The 12,741-nt window shown below is 42.9% G+C and overlaps 1 protein-coding gene across 2 annotated transcripts in view; it reads right to left on the bottom strand.

Annotated features, from left to right (window-relative positions):
* Positions 1–2,359: 2,359 nt before the first annotated feature.
* ITGB1 (integrin subunit beta 1) overlaps positions 2,360–12,741 on the bottom strand; it is a 94,269-nt gene continuing 83,887 nt past the window's right edge. The window contains exons 16-17 of one of the 2 annotated variants that reach the window (XM_075922675.2): positions 9,877–9,957; positions 2,360–3,881 (exon numbers count right to left, since the gene is read on the bottom strand). In XM_075922675.2, coding sequence (XP_075778790.2) covers positions 9,883–9,957 — 75 coding nt within the window. In that variant the 3' untranslated portion in view covers positions 2,360–3,881; positions 9,877–9,882. The remainder of the gene's footprint in view (positions 3,882–9,876; positions 9,958–12,741) is intronic. The other variant, XM_075922676.2, reaches the window with a different exon arrangement.

The following is a 12,741-nucleotide window of genomic DNA, read 5'->3' on the forward strand; positions in this document are numbered from 1 at the left end:
ATCCAGGTTGGGGATAAGGAAGGCTAGAAAGACCATGCAGAACTTGAGGCGGGCCAGGTACTTTTTGAGGCCATGAAAATCCAGGTTAGGCCTTAGCTTTGGGAATTAGGAAATAGCAGGAGTAGAAGCTCTTGTTCTTGAAAACTGGTGGTACCTACTCCACTGCTCCCACCTGGAATAACTGGGATAATTCCTGTTATGAGAAGGGTCCCTGAAAAGGGACAGAAAAGGTGGGTAGGAAGGTGGAGTAGAGATGAGCTGGAGGCTGTACCCATGTTGGATGGATGGCTAGGGCCCAGTTGTCCAATGTAATGTCCCTCCATGCCTGGAGGAAACGGTGGAGTCTGGAGGTAAACAGGCAGGGAGGATCCAGTATATTGTCTTTGGGCTCATTCTCAAAAGGTGCGCTTGGTCTGTGGCTTAGACTGGCTAGTTGATGGATGGCCAGACTGAGGATGGTGGCCCTGCTTCCTCTTGAAAGGCTTTGGGCAAGTGTGGGCTATATCCTGCTGAGAATATTGGCCCTTTGATTGAGAGATCTGAGGCTTAAACTTTTTCCTCTCTGTCCCAGGGATGTATAAGCCCAATGTCTTCAACATGGTACGGGAGTCCTTAAGCCTATGAAGCTTATTATCTGTCTGCTCCTCAAACAGTGAACCTGTGTCAAAGGGGAGTTCTGTGCCTCTGGAGAAAGGCATTGAATGGGAGGAGGGAGGAATAGGAAGCTGGCAATACAGCATCCAAAATCCTTGAATCCTAAAAACTACTCCTACACTAAAAACTATTAGCTAAACAGCAAAAAATACTTCTATATTCAGGAGTAAAAGAGTCCTTTTTAAATAGAACTAAGAATTGTAGGAAATCATGTAGATTGTTTCTTATGCTTAGAATGAGATCGTAGAGCCCTGCAAATCTAAAGATAATCACAGGCTATGATTACAGATGAACACAGATTCAAATTTTATATCTATCAACAGATCATGTTTACAGATTGTGGACATACCAATTTAAACTCCACCCAGAGCTCTAGTCATAGTGTGTCTGCTCAGACTATTCTAGATGTAATATTGAACGTTACATATTGACAGACTTCTAGACTTACTATTGTACAGCCTCATTCTAATAGAGCTATATAACAGGACCATTTGATTTTTTCTTAAATATGTTCCTACTTTAGAAATGTATAAGACTTCTACTTGGAAGTCAGTACATTCATTCACTAAACATTACAGCCCATATTTGGCTTCAAGAGCAGGTGCCAAAATAGGCAGACCATTGCATCAATCATTATTCAATTGAAGTGCTGTTCCCTACCAGAGTTCTCTGAACTGCTTGTCAAAATACCTACAAGTGGGACTATGCAGATTCTCCCAAGAAACAGTGAAAGTTACTTGCTTTATCTGTAATTGGAGTTCCTCAAAATGACACTGCATAGACATGCTTCCCATCCATGTTCCTCTCTTTTTCAGAGTCCCATTATGGCTTCTCTCGGATAAAAATGGAAGGAACTGAGGCAGTAGACAGCCTGTTCCTTAAAAAGTTCAGAAACACTGAGAAAGCGTAGATCAGAGCTACTCAACTTTGGAAGCCCCAGGGGTCACAGTGATACTCACAGCACATAAAAATAGCTTATTTTACACCGATGGGTATAAATACAAAGATTAAGGCAAGACTACACAACATGCAGGCCCCATTTAAGTCTGTTCTGCTGATATTAATAAAATGCGATATTTACCCGATTTCCACCCATATGACAGCACTTTTAATGAGCAATGACAGTCCAGGAATTTAATACTAAATCTCATATCAACAGAAGACCATTATACTGACTCACCTTTGTGGAGCATGTTCCCAGTGGAGGCCATATTCAAAGGGTCCCACCTGCAGGCGTGATGAGCACTGCGTAAACCCAAACTGCACCATGGGCTGCAAACAAATGGGCTATGGGCCCACATGTTGAGTAGCCCTGGCATAGATGTTCATTCTAAGGGGCATAGCTTGGAGAAGGTTATATAATTAGGTGGCACAATACCCATAAGTGGGAGAATGCAAAGTTGCCTTAAAGAACTATGGTTACACATAACTAGCCTTTTATTTTGTGGATAGTGTAAGAATTCTTTTTTTGTTATTAATTTGAGTATAGTTTTATATAATTAACTCACTTTCTTAATACTTGGTACAATATATAAATATAGCCTCTTTTCCTCCTCCCTCAACTCTAAAATTGACAGCTAAATTTAAGATTTTTTTTTAAATAGCTTTTGGGGAACCCTAGTATTGATACAATTTTGTACATAAAAATATCATATAAGTTTCTTGAACAGTATTAGTATCCCCAATATAGAAAGACAAGACAAGGTTTAGTTATTTTTAGGTATTTTAATTAATAAATAACTTCAGTAATAGCACTGTAAAAAGTGAACATCTGTTAAAATAAAAAGGCACTTAAAACAACATAACCAATTTGGAACAGATGGAGTCTGAATGTTCAAAAGCAAATATACATGGCACATGTCAAAAATGAAACCTGACAGTGACACTTAGGTCACAGTACAATTTATGCAATCTCAGCTACAGAGTAAAGGCAAATGTACAGCCAAGACTGCAAAAGAAAGTTGTGCTGATACAAAAACATCACAAAAATTGCAACCAAATACATTAAAAGGTTAGAAAGGTGACAAGGCACCAGGCTTAGAAGCAAGGAAACATTATCAAAAGGACACTATGTGAATTAAGGCCCTCATGTATTTATAGAGGATGTCCTGGCGAGTGCTTCATGGTACTGCGAGGATTTAATTTAATTTACAAAGAAAAGATATTCAAGTTACTAAGCAGCAACTCCTTGAAAAATGGCACACATTTTAAAGCTTTTCCTTTCTGAAATTTTCTTCCTAACCCCTTCAATTTGTCCATAACCTGGCAATTGACAATTTAATAATAAGTATACAGACACTTTTCACAGCCTTTCACACCATTTCCAGCCTATCAATCTTATTGTTTTTAAATCAGATACATAACCGAGACCCAGTCATTGACAAACTTTTTAATCTGTTAGGGTACGTCTACACTTGCTCCCTAGTTCGAACTAGGGCTGCAAATGTAGACAACCGAAATTGCTAATGAAGCGGGGATTTAAATATCTCGCGCTTCATTAGCATGATCTCGCCAGCGCGTTACTCCGCTCAACAGCTGTTTTGAAAGTGAAAGTGTGCGTGCACCTGGATGCGTTAGTTCAAACCAAACCTCTTGTAAAAAAAGAGGAGTAATGTTAGTTCGAACCAAGGTGTTTGGTTCGAACTAACGCGTCCCTGAGCACACTTTCACTTTCGAAACAGCTGTATAGACGTACCCTTAGAGTTTGCAAGGAACTATTTAGTTTTACACATTAACTATGTCTGCAAACTCAAGCCCTGATAACCCTGTAAAGCTAAAACAATTTTTAACACTCAGTGGTTAAGCAGAGCTCTCATACTGATTGATCTCACTGTTTCCACCCCAGTCACATCACAGCAATATCTTACGCTTCCCACAGAAGACCTACATTTGAACAGCACAGTAGGGAAAAATTCAAAAAGGCACCATGTGACCTTAGCTGACTAGGCTATGCAGTCTCAAGTTTTCTGTCAGTCCCCTGGCACTGATTATTTTATTTAAAAAAAAAAATTACATATTGTACATTTTCAAAACCTGCATAGGAAACAAAACTACATGTAATGAGTTAGTAAAATCACTGCAGAACTGCCCTAATTCTATCTTACTGTGACTACAAAAATTGCTACATTGCATACAGTGTTGAGAAGTAATACAAATAGTGTTCATTTTCCTTCATATTTAGGATTGACCACAGTTGTCACTGCACTCTTGTAAATAGGATTTTCACCCTTAAAAAAAAAAAAAGAGAGAAATGTTTACATTAGTATTAAAGTATACACAAAGAGCACTGATTTTGTGAAAACTGTAAAAAATATTTTAAAACATTCTAAACAAAGCAAGATTTTTTTCTGTCAGCTTGACTAGAAGGCATGCTTAACTAATAAACACTAAAGTGTTAGGACAGATCTCTATTTTAGGATCATTCCAGGATTACCTGTTCTGTTCTTTCCCTCTAGAGCACCTGGGATTGTCTAATGTCAGAAGACAAAATACTGGGCTAGATAGGTCACTGGTCTGACCCCATATGGCTGTTCTTATGTTAGAACATACCACATGCTTCACTTTTAGTCATTTTTAGACCATATATGCTCATCTAAGGGCTCAATGGTCAGCCAAAAGTTCTACATCTTCGATCTTATGGCATATTGATGAAGGTGTTGGAGGGAACATTTCACTCAGCATTTTAACTGGAATGCCTGCAGTTGGGCTCTTAAATAAAAGTTGCCTAAACTTCAAGGTTATTGAGCAGTTGTGGTTCTGATTGACTTTGTTCACAGATGATAACATTCAGAGAACAGAGGGGTGTGCTGTCTGCCAGGAGCTAAGATATGGGATGTAGAGATGAGGCTAAGAAAATCATCAAGGGAGCAGGAAAGAATCCAGTGATGATCCTTGATGTGGGAACAAATGATAGTACTAGATAGTTGCTGGTACATATTCAGGGAGACTATCCAGGGCTGGGGATGATGCTTAAGGAAATAGAGTCTTCGGGTGATCTTTAGTGGGATTCTGCCTGTCCCTAGAGAAGGAGAACAATGGTGAAACAAAACTGTGATGATTAACTGATGGGTTAGGCCAGGGGTCAGCAACTTATGGCTTGCGAGCTAAATATGGCTCGCTAGGGAACCAGATATGGCTCTTCTGAAGCTCGAGGCCAGCCCTCCCCTTGCTCCCCCCACAGCATGGAGCCTGTGCTGGTGCTACAGTCTTGTGGCCCCCTGCAAGATTAGTGTGCCAGGGCCAGCTTCCTGTGTGTGTGGGGGGGAGGGGAGGAGAGAGAGGGAGAAAGCCCCAAGGTAGCCAGAAACGGAGTGCAGAAATGGCTGCGCACTGCTGCTCCTCTCCCCTTCCCCCTGCCGGGGAACAGCAGCATGACGACACACTTCCTGGAGGCTGCCTGGGAGCAGCGCAAAAACAAATTCCATCCCCATCAAATAACCACTAAAGATGATCTCTTTAGTATATTTGTTGGTCTTAGCAGAGAGAGGTTACAGATCAATGTAGTAGTGGACAGTTGTTCAACAGACCAAACCCGTTTCACCCTAGGGAGGCTAAGGACTAGTCAACTAGTCACTTCTACCTGCTTGCTGCCTCTATCAGACAGAGGCAGCAAGGGGTGGGGGGAAAGAAAGGGGTACTTCCTAGCAGCAGTGTTTCATAGAGCCCGGGGTCCCAGGGTCTGTGCGGTGTTTCAAAGGGGCAGCGCCACACAGAGCCTGGGGTGTAATAGCATCCCAAGGACTTAAAAAAGGGGTGCAATCAAATGTAGGGACCTGCCCATGTTTCTGTGCAAGAGTGGGGCTTTGGTTTACTATAGTGGCTGTTAACCAAGAAACCTGTTGAAATGCTAGGCATACTTTTATCAATGATGCTCACTTTTATACAAACATTAGTAGAAGTCAACCCCTTTTGCTTTCTGTTTTATAAATATTATAAAAAATAACTAATTCAGATTCATATCTGCCCAATTATGTTGTTTGTTAGATTATAGAGTCTTTAATACATTAAGACTAAAAAGTTAAGAAACTTTATAAATTTAACATTGCATTAGTCTAGTTTTCACATGTTCTATCTTAGCCAGCCAGCCAGAATACTTTTTGGCATTAACATGCTCCTATATATTCATGTCAAATTAAGCTAAAAATATTCTTATTAAAACTCCAACACATGAGGAGGGATCCATGAAGAGAAGACTTGGGCTGCTAAATTCCAGACTTAGGTGCCTAAGTTCCAGTTTCAGCTCCACTGCAATCCACAAGACTTGTCAAATACCTTTGTCTACACTACCACCCTAGTTCGAACTAGGGTGGTAATGTAGGCATACCGCACTTGCAAATGAAGCCCGGGATTTGAATTTCCCGGGCTTCATTTGCATAAGCCGGCCGGCGCCATTTTTAAATGCTGGCTTGTTCGAACCCCATGCCGCGCGGCTACACGCGGCACGGGCTAGATAGTGTGGAATGGCTTGCTAGTTCGAACTATCTAGCCCGTGCCGCGTGTAGCCGCGCGGCACGGGGTTCGAACAAGCCGGCATTTAAAAATGGCGCCGGCCGGCTTATGCAAATGAAGCCCGGGAAATTCAAATCCCGGGCTTCATTTGCAAGTGCGGTATGCCTACATTACCCCACTAGTTCGAACTAGCGGGGTAGTGTAGACATACCCATAGATACTAAGTGAGTTTAGGCACCCTAAGTTTTTCAAGTTAAAGTTTCACTAGGTGCTTATGTTTCTTCATCTGATTACGTGGACTGCTGCCTCCTTCTAAGCATCTGTTTAGCCCCAGCACTGTGCAAGCCAAAATAAGCTGGTAAAAATACAAAGTCTCTGTCTCAAAGAATTTAAAATATACACAGACAACTCATTAACAAAGGAGGGGCCGGGATAAAAAAATGATTCAGTCCATAAGACTGAATGATAACATTTAGTACCATCTGAGATCTGAGATTTTTAGTTTACTTTTTTTTGTAATGGAGTGAAGACACTTTCATCTTGGTTGTTACTACCTGTTTGAAGAAAAAAAAGTAAAGAATAGTAGTCCTTCAAAATAAATGCAAAAAAAGAATGACAGAGCCAAGAGGAATCAAGACATACAATGATGCAAGGAATGAGATATGGAACAGAATGGAAAGAGGATGCCAAAGGGGTAGTTAGATGTTTGTCTTGTACACAAGAAGTAGGCAGGAACTGGATTGGGTAGATTTCTCGGAAGGGGGACGAGAAACTTGCATCATTCAGGGAATGTCAAAGGCCCTATGAAGGGATTGGAAATAGAGCTAGATATGGTTTAGAGTTAGGGGCAAGGTAAATAATTTTTACAGATGGATTTTGGATAGATTGAACAAGTGTGTGTTTTATGAGGTGAGAATTTAGGGACAGAGTTGAGAAGAAATATTCAGGGTTTGGGAATTTTTTTTATCGTTAGAGTTTAAGGATTTTGGAGAATAAAGGAAAACCTGGGAGAAAATGACATGATGATAATATCAGGGCATAACCCCCACATGACACTTCGCCAAATGATTAATGCCCACAAAACAGATATCAGACAGGATCACAAAGAAAAAACAATTTCTTGCCATTTCAACCAGAAAGGACATTGTCTCAACGACTTAACTACCTGCATTCTGCTACAAAGACCTTTTACATCTGCACTTGAAAGGGAATCCTCTGAACTGTCATTCATGCTAAAATTCTATACTCTCTGGGGGGGATTGAACAAAGACCCCAACTACCTTACCCATTACAAAGATAGCTTCCCCAATTATCACCTCTAATACCATTAGCTCACAGACATCTACCTTTCCCCACCTCTAATATCATTAACTCACAGACACTTACCTTCCTTCCCCCTCCCCGCTGCATCCCCCTTCTGTTCTGAAATGTGATTTGTCCTTTTCATATGTGTTCATTTTTTTAATTGTATCCTTTGGTATATATGGTTGTGACTATTTTCTTCCACTATTTGATCTGAGGAAGTAGGTCTGGCCCACAAAAGCTCATCATCTAATAAACCATCTTGTTAATCTTTAAAGTGCTACATAGTCCTGCATTTTGCTTCACCTCCACATGAAATATGACAAAGGACCAGACAGGAGAAAAAAAATCAAGTTATGGGTGTGGGCCTTGCCCAACAAAAAACATTGAAATAATAGGTGATGGTCAAATTGTTACTTTTCCATTTTGATTATTAGTCCCCTCTACTATCTTCCTCCTGACTCCAACCAAGATCTTCCATCTTTTTCACACCCACCCACCCTCTTCTGTCACTGTTTCTCTATCCATCCTCTCTATTAGAATCCTAGGGCTGGAAGAGACCTCAGGAGGTCATCAAGTCCACCCCTTGCCCAAAGCAGGACCAATCCTAACTAAATCAACCCAGCCAGGGCTTTGTCAAGCCGAGATTTAGGATGGAGATTCCACCACCCCCTAGCTAACCCATTCCAGTACTTTACCACCCTCCTAGTGAAGCAGTTTTTCCTAATATCCAACCTAGCCTCTCTCCATCCTCTTTGGAACCTCCCTTCAGGCAGTTGAAGGCTGCTATCAAATCCCCCCTCCCTCTTCTCTTCTGCAGACTAAATAAGGCCAGATCCCTCAGCCTCTCCTCATAGGTCATGTGCTTCAGCCCCCTAATCATTTTGGTTGCCCTCCACTGGACCCTCTCCAATGTGTCCATACCCTTTCTATATTGTGTGTGGGTGGGGTTGCGGGGTGGGGGCAGAATTGGATGCAATACTCCAGATGTGGCCTCACCAGAGCCAAATAAAGGGGAATAATCACTTATCTAGATCTGCTGGCAATGCCTCCTAATGCATCCTAATATTCCATTCGCCTTCTTGACTACAAGAGCACACTGTTGACTCATATCCCCAGCTTCTCATCCACTGTAATCCCCAGGTCCTTTTCTGCTGAACTGCTACTTAGCAATTTGGTCCCCAGCCTGTAACAATGCTTGGGATTCTCTTGTCCCAAGTGCAGGACTTTATACTTGTCCTTATTCTCATCCCCCTCTCTGGAGACCCTGGGGAAGGAGGAGAGCAAACTCACAAAGACAAACCATCTCCTCTGGCTTCCTGACCTGTGCATCAAAAAGCATTTTCCTGTCACTGTCCCTGCTTCTTGTGCTTTAGAAAGAAGAAATAAATTCTTTGGGCTGATGACAGTCACCATCTTCTGCCTTTTCCCTTCTCCTACAGTGTCAAATACTAAGAAGATCTAAGTTATTACCAACTATGAATCTCAGAATCCAATGTCCTTGTGATGGGCTTAATGCTAAGCCAAATGGAAGGTTGCAGCTACTGCTTCCCTCCCTCATGCCTGCGGCTGTTGTAACAGCAGAACAGGAGCAGTCAGCAATGAAGAGGTCCAGTCAGCAGTTTAAGACAGAGGACTGGCATGCTTAGCCACAGCTTCAGGAGGAAATGGAGGCAGGAGACTAAGTGTAGACTATGGAAGAAAATGCCTTTTCCTCATTCCCATAGTGCTTGTCTCATATAAGATATCTGAGGCACAAAGGATTGTGATATTGCCAGCTATGGTAGAAAAATTAGGAGACAAGGATGTCTAATCATCATATCATAGAATCACAGAACACTAGAACTGGAAGGGGCCTTGTGAGATCATCAAGTCCAGTCCCCTGCCCTCATGGGGAATCAAATTATTAATCAACATTTTACACACTTAAAAGGTATGTTTAGATAGAGGGCTCCACCCCTTTTACCTTGAACTGACTGCCCAAAAACTGATGTAATTAATACATTTGTAAAACTAGTCTGGATGCTCCCCAAAAGTTTGTTCCAGTGAAGCCACAAACATTTATATCTCAGATAAACTGTAAAGGCTATTCAGGTCATTCCCTAAAAAACATGTTAACTACCTTGAGTCAACTGGCAATCAACCCTCCGCCCCCCCATTGTAGAAAAGTACAAAGAGATTCTCCTTCCTCCACCAATCTAAAATGTTGTTCTATTTCCTTTATACAAAATACTGTTCTTCAACTTCACATATAAACTCAGTTTCAAAGCACGTACTACTGATATTAACAAATATGCAATGTTGCTGTTAATACAAATTAAAGATTTTCAAGCTCCACTCAAATTTCAGAACTGAAGCAGCAGTAGAACAGAACAAGGCTCAAACTGTGATTAATTGACAATGATACTGAATTTTAAAAGAGTTAAAGGTGACATGCAAAGAAAAAGAAGAAATTGAAAAGAAAATACAAACTGAGACTTAGAGACCAGCTTTACGTCCATAGTTTGGATTCTTGAAATTATTAATAGGACTCTTGTATATTGGATTTTCTTGCTGAAGTAAAAGAAATGGTCAATGTTGAATAATTCAACGGAAAAAGAGAAAACATTTTCAACTATCATAAAAAGGAAAGGGCATGCTGTATGTAAAGGAAAATTCTGTTAGTAATTTTCTTTCTATTTAACAGTGATCTTGAATGGAAATTTTAAAAGCCCTTGGCAGATTAATAAACAAGGATAAAGCCCTTCACAAGGTATAGCTGAAGCATTTTAAGAATGCATATAAGGATGCACGAGTGTTGATTCCCATGGGATTTCACTACATCGATACTGAGGTTTGATGTTCAATAATTATTGATCCTTCTCACAGATTTTAATGGAAATTTAAGTTCTCCTAACCAACCAAAACAAGTTACTTACCTTTCCGTAACTATGATATTATATACACTATATCACTATATATATTTTTTGTTAGTTTCTAAGGTGCCACAGGTCTACTCCTTCTTTCTGTAACTGTTATTCTTCAAGATGTATTACACATGTCATTCCATAGTAGATGCATGCATGCTCTGAGACAGTCATTGGACATTTTTCCCTCAGCGGTACTCATTGAGGGTATGTCTACACTACAAAGTTAGTTCGAACTAACGGACGTTAGTTCGAACTAACTTTAATAGGTGCTACACTAGCGCTCCGCTAGTTCGAATTTGAATCGAACTAGCGGAGCGCTTAGTTCGAACTAGGTAAACCTCATTTTACGAGGACTAACGCCTAGTTCGAACTAGCTAGTTCGAACTAAGGGCTGTGTAGCCCTTTAGTTCGAACTAGTGGGAGGCTAGCCCTCCCCAGGTTTCCCTGGTGGCCACTCTGGCCAACACCAGGGAAACTCTATGCCCCCCTCCCGGCCCCGGACCCCTTAAAGGGGCACGGGCTGGCTACGGTGCCCGTGCCAGGTGCAAGCCTGCCAGCACCCAGCCAGCAGACCCTGCACCTGGCACAGCTTGAGCCACCCACCTGATGCCCCCCAGCCCTCCCCCTTTTCCCGGGACCAGGCTGGCAGCTCCCGGGAGCTTGCCCGGGACCGCAAGAGGCGGGCACTCGCCTGGGCTAGTGCGGACATCGTGGACCTCGTCCACGATCTCCGCACTAGGCACAGGAAAGTGGCCGTCTAGGGCAGGAGAGCTGCCAGCCTGGACACCCAGGAGCAGGAGTGCATGAAAATCAGAGTGGTCCAGTGAGACCCCTGAGCCCTGAGCTTAGAATGTCCGTCCTGGGTCAGACCAAAGGTCCATCTAGCCCAGTAGCCTGTCTGCCAACAGCGGCCAACCCTAGGGACCCTGGAGGAGATGGACCGAAGACAGTGACCAAGCCATTTGTCTCGTGCCATCCCTCTCCAGCCTTCCACAAACCTTGGGCAGGGACACCACTCCTACCCCCTGGCTAATAGGACTCCATGGACCCAACCTCCATGACTTGATCTCACTTCCCTTTAAACTCTGTTCTAGTTGTAGCCTTCACAGCCTCCTGCAGCAAGGAGTTCCACAGGTTAACTATTTGCTTTGGGAAGAACAACAACTTTCTCTTACTAGTTTGAAGCCTGCTACCCATTCCTTTCCTTTGGTGTCCTCTAGTCCTTCTTTATGGGAACTCAGGAAGAACTTTTCTGAATGCACCCTCTCCACCCAACCCCTGCTTTTAGAGACCTCTATCCTGTCCCCCCTCCGTCTCCTCTTTTCTAAGCTGAACAGTCCCAGTCTCTGTAGCCTCTCTTCATCTGGGACCTGTTCCCAACCCCTGATCATGTTAGTTGCCCTCCCCTCTCCCAGCCTTTCTCTTCCCCTCTCCCACCTCCTTTTCCCAGTCTCCCCCAGTTTTTTTTCAATAAAGACAGAGTCAATGTTGGAAGAAACGTTATCTTTATTTTGTACATCAATAAGAAGGGGGGCTAAGGAAGGGTAAGTGGAAGGAGGTGAGGGAGGAATGGGGTATGAGCCCCCGATGGGGAGGACTGGGCTGGCTCTGCGGGCTTCTGGGGGTGGAAGCTCTCCTGCAGCCCCCCAATTACTCCCTCTCCCCAGATGGCAGCCAGCGGCAAGTGCAGCTGGGCTGATGGCCGAGTGGCGTGATGTGCCCAGTGTGGGCACTCAGGGCACTCCAAGCCAGAACTTCTTTGCAAGCGGGGCACCCCTTAGAACTGTGTGTCCGGGGTGGGGGTCGGGACCCTTTAAGCGCAGCCCTCGGCTAGCCTGAGACAGCATCTCCATGCTCTAAGTCCTCCTTTTATGCCCTGCCGGCACTGCTTCCGGCCATCCTTAAGCCCTGTTCAGAGTCCACTCAATGTGGACTTGCTAGTTCGAACTAGCAAAACGCTAGTTCGAACTAGTTTTTAGTTCTAGACGCGTTAGTTCGAACTAGCTTAGTTCGAATTAACTAATTCGAACTAAGTTAGTTCGAACTAACTTTGTAGTGTAGACATACCCTGAGGTGGCTTGAGCACCATGTGGTGCAGCATGCTCTTAGCTCATAAGTGGCCCAGCTAATCCCATTTCCCCTCAGTTCTTTCTTTCTCACTAACTGACATATACAAGAGCAGGAAGGTGGGTCATTTAATGCACATGTGCAACATGTTTTGAAGAACAGTCCCAGAAAGTTAAGTAACCACTTTTTCTTCTTCAAGTGCTTGCATTTATTCATTCCCCACTGTAAGTGACTCCCAAGCCCCTGCAGAGGAAGTGGGATTAGAACTCATTGTCAGACTGATAGCAAAAGAGCTCAATAAAATTTGGAATCATACAGAGACTGTTAAGTGATGGCATGTTGAGCAGAGAACGTACATAGT

Source organism: Pelodiscus sinensis, chromosome 2 (genome assembly GCF_052426305.1).
Source record: "Pelodiscus sinensis isolate ZL-2025 chromosome 2, ASM5242630v1, whole genome shotgun sequence".
NCBI classification, from domain to species: Eukaryota; Metazoa; Chordata; order Testudines; family Trionychidae; genus Pelodiscus; species Pelodiscus sinensis.